We start from the raw sequence: 10,285 nt of genomic DNA, 5'->3' as shown, positions 1-10,285 counted from the left end.
CTACAGGCATCCCTCCATATTGGCATTTAAAACATCATAAATATTTCAACTTGTGCGGCCTCCTGTTTCGATCTGATACACAATTAACTTGTACATTTCTCAGGTGGAATTTTAGCTACGATTTCTTAAACTTAAGATGTCACTTTACAGATGCCATACTTGTGAGTGCACTCAAAGGAAACCGCATCTTTGCTCTGCACCACGCACACACACACAAAAAAAAGAAAAAGGCAAGTGAAAGGAAGGAAAGCCACATATGCCTGAGGAACATTTTTTAGCCTGTGGCTAAACTTTCAAAAGTCTTACAGGGCTCTTTCAGGGTGTGAACTTGGATTGAAATGGTCAGAGTTTAGCAGGCTTCAAATCATCTGTGGAGTGCGGAACAATGCTGGAGTTCAAGGCGCCATGTTTGCTTAGAATACAGAATATCCTCCACTTTTCCTGAGGTTCGTGCTCTGAAATTATCGATTAGGCTCGCACTGCACTGACGTCCCCACAAGCCATTTAAAGGTCAGACACAACGTTGAACTAAAAAAAAAAATAATAATAATAAACTTTACTCTTGAAATATATATTTATTTCCATAATCCTTCATACAAACATCTTTTTTTTTCTCCAAAAAAATAAACTGTTCAAAGGGATGAATCAATAAAAGTGCACAGTCATGGCTATGAACAGTGTCCACAAAGTACTCTGAGTAGGTAAAGCTGTGTGATGTTTGGATATAAAGCAACAGACAGGGACTCCTCCAGGCTGAAACACAATAGTTAGACGCAAGCAGTTGTGTCTCTCTTCCACTCTGTTATTGGTCTCCAACACCTGAGTTGTGCAGCACTCTCCTCAGACACAAGTTCAAGGAGGGGTTCTGCTCCTCTGTGCAAAAAAATTCATTGGATTAGAAAAATAATTATGGGCAATTAAATCCTGGCTTCATACCCGAGTGATTAAGATTGCAGGTGCAGCTGGGATGCAAACATATCCGTCACAAAGAGACTTGGGTCGAGAGTGTAAAAGGAAATCAGCCACTGGGGTGCGTAATTTTCACTTGTTTTCAATGCAAATTAAGGTATGGAAATGTTGCCTTGGCCCTTGAGTTCCTTATTCACTAATGCACTTTTGAATGGGACCAGCGTTATGCTAGATGCCAGGGCTTTTTTCTCTCAGTTTGGAGAGAAAAACTCTTTTTAGATAAACTTTACACTCCCTCTGAATACGTGCGTTTGTTGGCACATTCACGCAAGCCCATAGACAAAGCTCGGGGCACTTCTCCTTTGAGCACGCTGCTGTGTATTTGCACTGAGCATCTCTTTCACGTCAGTTGACAAAATGCTCCTCTTTGATTTCATGTGTTGCATTCAAATGGCTGGCCAGCTCTTGCATCACAGCATCTTTGCCGATCTGATCGTTCCTCCTCTTTTCCATGATCACGTCCTCCAGGCTCTGAAACTCCAGGACGTGACTCTTCTTCTCTGAAAAGATGAGTTTTAACCTGTACGGCTGCTTCCCAATCCGTATCTCGCCTCCGATTTTGAATTCCCGTTTGCCAAAGCGGCACCAGGCGGCGAAGCACTCCGAGTTTCTCCAGTACAGCTCCCTGTCTCTCGACCCGACGTGGTCCAGGGCGTTGCGCACGATCACCTCCGGTGGAAGCGCGCGGTACCTGTAGAGGCCGTTCACTATCCTGCCTTTTTTGCCCTGGCTCACATCAGTGAGAAAGTTGTTCTTTATCTCAGCCCGGTGCAGGTGAACCACCTGGAAGTCCCCGACGTAAACAGCCCAATGTGGATACTGGCCAGTGGTCACAAACTCCAGCAGGTCTCCGGGTCTGCACTTGTTCAGGAGACTTTCCGCGGAGTGAGTCGCGGCTCCTTGGCTCCTCTCATACACGCTCTCCTCTCGGTAATAAATCGCGCACTCCAGCTCGTCCTCCGGGTCAAAGGGCTTCTCTTCGTGGTTTGTCGGACGGCTGTCCGGTGGGAAGTGATCCAAATTGTCGTCCTGCTCGTCGTCGTCATCGTTGGAGAAAATGTAAGAGACGCCGATCCGCGGTCCATCCTCGTCCGGGTCGAATCCGTTCGGGTCCGAGGTCGGCACCTCTGCGTAATTCAAATGCGTTAGCTTCTCCACCTGGTTCCCCATAAATGTGGAAGGCGGATGACCAAGGACTAAGCTGAACACAGAAACAGGATCCACCTGTCCTCGGCGGCGCTCTCACTTCTCCGGGGAGGAGACGGAAGGAGGCGCGTGGCTGCCCAAACTAAATCCAGAGCGGTGGGGACGGGCACCAGTAATCCATGTCCAGCTGTGGGCTCTGCTCCTCAAAATGAAGTAAAGCTGCACAGATCTGCGTGGGGGAAATAAACAGCAGTGAGATCAGAGCTCAGGCCCGGCTGCGAAACCAACTCTTGGTTAAGGCTTAGTGTGTCTTCCCAACAGGTGTGACCTGACTCACCTGTTGGCTCAGTTTCCACGTAACTAACAGAACAATTTAACTTTTCACCGCGTCCGCGATGTGTCACCCACACCGCCACTGTCTTGACAGTGTCCCTCAGTTACTCCAGATTACTCATATCCCAGAGGTCAGTGGCTGTAAACTCACCTGCAGTTGAGCGCGTATGAGCAGCTGCAGCTTTCCCCACACACCTCGGCGGTCACATCGGTAAAAAATCAACAGGGTTTCAGACTGAGACGTCTCTGGCAGCCGCACCTCCTTCCTGCACGGTAGGCTGCTTCCGTGTGTGTGCTTTGCTCTGCTGTGGAGGCTGTCTGAAGTATGAACCACGGTGTTTGTTGCAGAGATATTCAGCGATCCGGCGACCGCTGGGAGGTGTTGTCATTTAAAGCGACAGTGCGCGTTTTCCTTTATTGGTTTTCAAATCAATTAAAAAAAAAAACGGTAAAAATACACTAACTTCCACTGCAGTTTTATATGCAAGTATTTATTTATTTTGTCATTAATTCATTCAGTCATTTTATATGTCATCTTCTCAATATTGTACACACACTGATCTTGAAAGCCTACGTGGATTTTTTTTTTCCAAAAGGGGATCCAAAAAAGATCACGAAGAATTATATTACAGGTATGTATTTGTGTAAAAAAAAAAAAAATAAATAAAATAAAATAAAACCTGATACAGCTTCTTAAATCCATCCCCACCGCAGGAGGACTTATACAACAAACCAAACTTAACCCTAACCCTAGATATGTCATAGTTGATCCGGGTACCAGTTAATCATTAATCATTTCAGCACTACGAGACTACAAACTTTACAGAGTGTATACAACACTTTCAGAGTTTACTGTACACCAGTTTCCATGTTTGTTTGGGGCCAAGGACCTGGTGAACAGCTGGTTACATTTTAAACCGTACACATGCTCACAACTGGAGGAAACAAAAAGAAAGAAAAAAATGACATGGTTTAAAATATAGAATATCAAGAAGTCTCACATGGAGTCAAATCATATTAGAATATGAGACTGGTAAGTCAGATTTTGCTGTTTCAGCCAGTGTAGAGAAGAAACGGCTCCGCGTGCAACTACTCCCTCAATCACTTGTATAGTATGTCCACCCTGTTACTCTTTATTATGATGCAACACCCACCATTGGAGAATCTGGTTGCTATCAGACCCCTTGTCATGTGAGTTTCAGGTGGGCACCGCCCCTAAAAACTTTAAGACCTGAAGAAGTGTCTTGGGTGGGTGGAGATATGTCTTCAAGAAAACACCCCAACGAGTCCAGTTGCCCTTGTTTTCACTTTTTCTTTTTGGATCATAGTAGATCCAGATCACAGACATGATGTAACGTGAGGATTATGGTTATGAACACCTGGAAAACAACGCCGATTTAGAGTATAGCTCTTCTTCAGTCTTTCAGGCTGAAGCTACCGGGTCGAAACCGGTTTATAAGATGATATCAGATGTGCAGCCAGACAGCATTTTATTTGTTTGTAGCGTTTCATTAATATTCAGGTCGTGTCATATCAAAAAAGCCAAACACAACTTTGTATAATCCCACTGGATTTTCAAGATGTTTTTTAAGCTTTTCCTCAAAGAGAAAAATATATCTACTTTGCACTGGGTCTTGACATCCTGCCTGTAAAGATCTTGAGCATTGAAGGCCTATACATCAGTAAGTATCCCAAGAACAGTGGAACATTATACAGGTAGGTTACAGTATATGGATGATAGATTAAGGTGCTACTTGAAGTCTTCAGCTACTAAACTCCACCATTAAGGGATTGTTTTAATTGGAGACAGTGAAGTCTTCAGGAACCAAGGCAACTATATTTGAATGCAGTGTCAAATTGTTTGGACTTCGCAGGAAGAAAAGCACGAGGTCAAACCTGCTGCTCTCTCTTTCGTTACAGTGTCTCAGGCAGCTATTACACCTTGTTTTGTGCAGCTTTTGAAGAGATGAATGTGAATTCCAGATCAAACATAACCAGAAGTAAGCAAAATCTATGAGGAATTGATTTTTTTCCCCCATTCAGTAACACGTGTACATACAATATCGCGATTAATTCCTGCGTCCCTCCAAAGAAACTGCTTAATGGCCCCGTCTGTGCTGTGCTACGCTGAAAGCGATGGTGGCGTGCTTCATTTTTTTCCCCCCTTTTCTTTTTTTAGTGTGCGCACTTTCCACAAATTGAACCAAGAAACTACCTGTGATTTCGCATGTTTCGCAGTAAACATGATTGGATTTGCAGAATGCCTGCTCAAACCGAAGCGTGGAGTGGAGAAATGGATTAGCCACGGCGCTTGTTGCCAGTTAATGTCTTCATTGGCGAAATGCTCTTAGTGCTGCGTGACGCACTCATTGGAGGGAAAGCACAATTAGAGATTTTTTTTTTTTTTTTTTTTTTAAATGTCTGATGCAAGGTTATTAAAAGATTAGCTTCACCTAGTTTCATCTCAACACAGCCTGCGTTTGTTTCGCTCAGGAACAAAGACCCTTCACAAGAGGAGGCAGGGAAAGGTTTAATCACATAAGTGCATTTGCACAAATGTTAAAGAACTGTTTGTTTATGGCTCATTCACGTAGCTTTTTTTTGCTCAATTGTTGCGCTTTCAATTAGAAAAAAAAGTCTTTTTGAAAAGGACATTTCCAATATTAAGATATATATATAATATTTATATATATAAGTAGCACTGATTCACGAAAGAAAAGACTAAAATGAACAACTCCTGTAAATACAGTGGTTTAATGGCTCCTTAGTGGCGGCTGAAGCTGGGATTTTACAGTTCATTTCCTCTGCACTGACTCTGAACAAACGCTGCCCTCTTCTGATTCCGTCACCTCACTGCATCACTTTAGAAAACACCATATTTGAGTCATCAGCTTTTATTTCTATTGAACAAACTGGAGTTAACAAAAATGCTCCAGGTGAAAAGTCGCCACCTCAAAACTCTGAGGTTTAAAATAAAGTAAAAAAAAATTACAAAACAATGCTGACTCGCAACATGAGAACATTACTGATGAAAATATACTCGACTCAATGTACAAATAACTCGGAGAAATCTAGTTTAGCTAATAATAATAATAAAAAAGAACATTACTACGTCTTGTTCTGCCTTTTTAGCATCTGGATCTTTCTCCTCAGCATCTGGTCTGGGACGAGGTCTGACTGTTTCACCTCTGTGTTCCCACAGCCAACCACAGGGCAGCTGGAGGACGGAGAAAAGAAAGGAGAGAGAGACACAGACGTGAGCGTGATCAAATTTGCTTTATCTTCATTGTGTATTTGTGCCATTCACTGTTGAAGGGAACTTATTGTGTTTATTTTCCATCGGCAGCTCAAGAAAATCATTATTTATCCCTTTATTCATGCAGCCTCTCAGTTCATCTGTATGATATACGACCCTCATTACCTGCCCACTGTGGGACAGATAAGTGACTATTTGTATATTGCTCATAAATAGACTATTGTGCGAGGACGTGTACATACATGTATGCTGTATGCTTTTGTAGGTGTGCTGTGCATTGAGCAAACATTAAATCGGCATGGAGTAGAGATGTGTTCAGAGCATCTGAAGCCCGAACTTTTGGCCGTTTTTTGCAAACATTTACTTTATTATTTGACACTTTAACAACCCTCAACACTGTAAAATCAGCCACAACATTAAAACCCACTGACAGATGAAGGGAGTGACACTAGCTGCTTTTCCATTACAGTCTTTCGCAAAATAAAAGCGATATTTCAGAAATTTTGATAAAGTACAAAAACGTTTCCATTGAAAGCTGTGTTGAGAATGAGCTGTAACTCTCGTAAAGTCTCATCCCATAATTCTCTTAAATTCTCGTCAGACTTCACTTTGAGGACGATGGACTTCAAATGAACACGTCCCTCCCTTGTAACCCTAACCCCCCCTGAGGACCTAAAGGCTGCCACTAACAATGTCTTTGTGCCAGATACCACAGAACACCCTCACAAGGCCTGTGTCTCCTTTAACAGGTCAAACACCTTTCAGTTATTCGTCAACTCTTACATTAAGCTGCTAATCAACAACTACATTTTTTCTTATACATGAATCAAGCAGAAAACTCTTAAACACGACACAGTACGGAGAAGCAACGTCTGATGAAATATTACAGGTACTAGTGTATTTCATCAGTCGCAGACTGTACCTAATTAAAAAATAATAATAAATGACACGGCCGCTGTGATTGAGCCCAGTAAGCGCGCCGACCGCAGTCAGGACTCAAGACAATGGGTGAGTTTCTTTGACGACAACGCTGGAATTTCATCAGTGTTCCTCCAGGAGCAGCCCACGTTTAATTCAATTCCAACATCAAAGCAGTGAAATAAAGAAGCTGTGAATTAAGGAAGGGGGCTGGTCCCGGTCCAGCCCCGCGGAGTTGTTTACTGCTGCAAACTCAACTTTCTAACAGTCCTCCGAGGGACAGTGTCTTACCAGCATTTCTTTTTCTGGCTCTGTCGTTTTTTGATCAGGCCCAGGATGGCCTCTTCGTCATAGTGGTGGTTACACTTCTTGTTCTTCACCGGGTTCACCATTTCCATCTTGGACAGAAATGATTAATGAAACACACACACATACACAGGAAAACACCAATATCAAGACGGTTCTCTGGGCTTTGATGATGCTGAAATGAATTTATTATCTTGATCATAAAACTGTCTATTTCTTTTTTTTTTTTGACTGGTTTGATCAAAGCTCTGGTCTCTAACTAGATAAAAATGTCTCAAGTTAATTCAGTTGTCTAGAGCCCAGAGAGTACACCAGGCTGATATACAGCATGTTTAAGGTATTTAGATTCCTGTTGACTTCTTGTAAGACAAGAACAAACAGCGAGCGGAATATGTGACAGTATAAATAGACGCGAAGTTTAAAATAAACACCCACACAGACACCAGAGTCCTGGAATAATGTACCTGAGTGAGTGGGCAGCTGAAGTTGACTTGGCTCTGTGTAACAGCGATGTCCTCATCTAGCTCCTCCATGTTCTCTGTTGACTCTTTGTTGGCTAGAGACACGACACACAGGCAGATTTGTTTCCAAATGTCCAATCAAGAGAGACACGCAATGAACTGAATCATTGACAAGATGGCAGAAAAATATCCAGTGTGGGCTTGGATGAATTTATATCTAGTGGATTTGGGAACATGTTTCAACTATTTACAACTCATCATGTTAATAAAGGATTAAAATATATATGGGTGTGTGTGTGTGTATATATATATATTGTGTGTGTGTGTGTGTGTGTGTGTGTGTGTGAAGAAGCTACTTCACACTCGTCTGCGAAGACTTGAATCTAATCCACTCCCAACTGTACACAGACATCTTACACAACCACAACACATGAAACAGCTTCCTCTTTTATAGTCCACCCATAAATTTCACAATATCTACTGTATTGCCTTAACACAGCTACAGCAGCTGAACAACTCAAAAGGCATCCCGGGGTATTAAAAAAAAAAAAAAAACACTCTCAATATGTCGCCTTCTTAAGCTTTTATCTCAGTTATAAAATGCAACATGCTTTAATTTTAAAGAATTATTCCTCTATGAGAGCATGAAGTGATAGTTTCCTTGTTCATTGAGTGAACACCGGATGTGAAAAGCCATCACCGAACACATTCCCAGCATATGAGCTGTTCACGTACAATCACCTCAGTGCACAGAGTTCACGCCACAATTATGTTTTCTCACATTTGTTGCAATGTCATTTTTAGGAATGAGTCAGCCTCTGAAAATAACATCACCCATGAGTAGACTCTGCTTCCAACGTCTACGGAGAGCCTAAAAAGCGTGGGGATGTATGTGGGAGGCCACCTTTTTAAATCAGGCATGTAATGAGGACAACAACAACGAAGCTGAAAAGAACAGCTACGGGCTGACTGGGAAATGTAATTATTCAACTGTAGACAAAGTCCCGTGTTTAAAATTAGGCTAATTATCCTGAATTAAGAGTTGTCTATCTCCTCAGCTAAGAAGTCCTCCTGCAGCTATTATCAAAGCCTACTGTAAGTCGTGTCTCGCCACAGGCCTCACCTTGCATTAGAGAGTTCTTGATGTTTTCCTTGAAGGTCACTACTTTCTGGTGTTTGTGCAATTCGGCATCAGAGAGCCTGGCGAGTCTTTCTGTGAACTGCTGCTTCACATTGTCCGACAGGCTGAACATGGCCTCTGGCTGCTGTGAAGTAACCTACAGTGAAAGAAACAAGAAAAAATCCTTCGTTGACCTTTACCGTTTACCAAGTTCAGTGCTTACCCTGATGTTTCAAGGTAGCACTGACATTAAGACTAGTCTTTACAGAAAATCTGCAGCACGAGGCACAGTTAGCGCTAAATTAGCTTTCAGGGAATCAAACTCAAATTAATTTAAGTCTGAAGACAAATCTTAAGATCGATCCATTCATTAAAATGGGGAGGTAAACACGGAGGTGATAAGACAAAGTCGGACTTCTCTCACCTCAGCCGTAACTCGTTCCACCACATCAACAAAGTGGTTGATCTCTCTGTCCAGCCTGGCACACTCCAGGATCATGGCCTCCATCTCTTTGATGCCGGGGTTCAGCTCTTCATCTGCACCTTAAAGACGATACAGGAAGTATTCAAATAGTGTAAAGACAGAAGAAGATTATGCATTAACATATACACTAAAAATGCCAAAGAACAGATGCATTACAGATGTGTGCTAAATCAGAATCAGAATCAGCTGTATTGACCAGGTATGTGAACACATACAAGGAAACTGACTCCGGTCACTTTGCTCAATGGTTCAAGAAAATAAGAACAACACTTGAATGTGCATAAAAATAAAAATGCACTAAAAAATAGAAAAGCTGCACAACATAAATAAGACTTTCAGAATAAAATAGTATATACTATATATAGTATATAAGGTGAATTTGAACAGTAGTATGTACATGGGAATGGTCACGTGCTCTGTGACTGCTCAGAGACACTTAATGTTGTGTATTTAACTACTCATCTGTGGATAATTTAATTCATTAGTTTAATTCCATCAATGCATGACATGTGCAAACTGATCAGGTTTCATTTTATAAGCAGAAAAGTTCTGGTTGCTAAACCACTAACCACTTCACTTGCACCACTAATAAGGCACTTATTAAGTCAATACAGTTAACATAAATATGATATCTAGAAATATTTCTGGCCATCGAGTGAAGGGAGGACACGCATCTTTTGACAGCTCGTCATATTTTTACCTTGAGCTTCCGCCAGGTCCATGGCCACATCTGTCACTATGTCCATCCCTGTCCCGATGTCCACCCGACAAGATTTCAAGCTCGACAGTGGTCCATTAACAGCGGTCAGAGACATTATTGGGGGTAACTCGAGTCCTCCTTGAACACAGACACTTCAACCCCAACCTGGAGTTGACTAGCTCACTAAATGCTACGTTAGCTTTACTTGCTAGAGTCTGCTAACACACTTGTGCTAACATACTTCTGCTCGGGCTAGACGAGCTAGCCAGCTGACGCTGGAAAGTAGCAAGGAAGTAATAACTACCCTCTTATTTCAGAAATACTACTGTAAGTATACCAGGTAAAATAGAAATACACTTTCGCTATGCAAAATAACACTTATCACCCCGCGGGAAGAAATGATAACAGCGGTTCTTCTTATTTCCGGCTGCGCTTTTCAAATTAAAAGCCCTCATAAAGATTTATGGACTAAAGGTGTCAAATTAAAATAAATCGGGGTCTAATCCGGTCCGCAGCATGAATTTGTACGATAATAACAGAAGACTGCAAATGTTCAATGAAAAATAACTGCTATTCCTAGTTTGTCCATCGT

General features: G+C 42.0%; 2 protein-coding genes across 3 annotated transcripts; both read right to left on the bottom strand.

The window, feature by feature from the left end:
- Positions 1–555: 555 nt before the first annotated feature.
- On the bottom strand, positions 556–2,809 carry lratd2b (LRAT domain containing 2b). 2 transcript variants are annotated; one of them, XM_047599792.1, is made up of 2 exons: positions 2,600–2,809; positions 556–2,344 (listed from the first exon to the last, which is right to left on the bottom strand). In XM_047599792.1, exon 2 carries the CDS (start codon positions 2,137–2,139, stop codon positions 1,315–1,317), a length of 825 nt encoding a protein of 274 aa, XP_047455748.1. In that variant the 5' UTR covers positions 2,140–2,344; positions 2,600–2,809; the 3' UTR covers positions 556–1,314. The 2 variants fall into 2 exon arrangements, with proteins under 2 accessions (XP_047455748.1, XP_047455749.1); XM_047599793.1 differs by lacking the exon at positions 2,600–2,809 and adding an exon at positions 2,453–2,593.
- Positions 2,810–5,326: 2,517 nt separating this feature from the next.
- nsmce2 (NSE2 (MMS21) homolog, SMC5-SMC6 complex SUMO ligase) lies at positions 5,327–10,115 on the bottom strand. The gene is made up of 6 exons (XM_047599297.1): positions 9,694–10,115; positions 8,934–9,052; positions 8,513–8,666; positions 7,393–7,484; positions 6,914–7,020; positions 5,327–5,665 (listed from the first exon to the last, which is right to left on the bottom strand). The coding sequence occupies exons 1-6, from the start codon at positions 9,806–9,808 to the stop codon at positions 5,557–5,559; spliced, it is 696 nt and encodes a 231-aa protein (XP_047455253.1). The 5' UTR covers positions 9,809–10,115; the 3' UTR covers positions 5,327–5,556.
- Between the last annotated feature and the right edge of the window lie 170 nt (positions 10,116–10,285).

Source organism: Mugil cephalus, chromosome 11 (genome assembly GCF_022458985.1).
Source record: "Mugil cephalus isolate CIBA_MC_2020 chromosome 11, CIBA_Mcephalus_1.1, whole genome shotgun sequence".
Lineage (NCBI taxonomy): Eukaryota > Metazoa > Chordata > Actinopteri > Mugiliformes > Mugilidae > Mugil > Mugil cephalus.
The sequence above is the reverse complement of the archived record's forward strand: the minus strand, read 5'-3'. Positions and strand labels throughout refer to the sequence as shown.

Coding starts and splice junctions, on each gene's coding strand:
- lratd2b (XM_047599792.1), bottom strand. CDS start 2,139: ATGGGGAACCAGGTGGAGAAGCTAACGCATTTGAATTACGCAGAGGTG.
- nsmce2 (XM_047599297.1), bottom strand. CDS start 9,808: ATGTCTCTGACCGCTGTTAATGGACCACTGTCGAGCTTGAAATCTTGT. Junction 8,667..8,933: donor TGGAACGAGTTACGGCTGAG/GTGAGAGAAGTC, acceptor CTTTCACTGTAG/GTTACTTCACAGCAGCCAGA. Junction 7,485..8,512: donor CAAGAACTCTCTAATGCAAG/GTGAGGCCTGTG, acceptor TCGTGTCTCTAG/CCAACAAAGAGTCAACAGAG.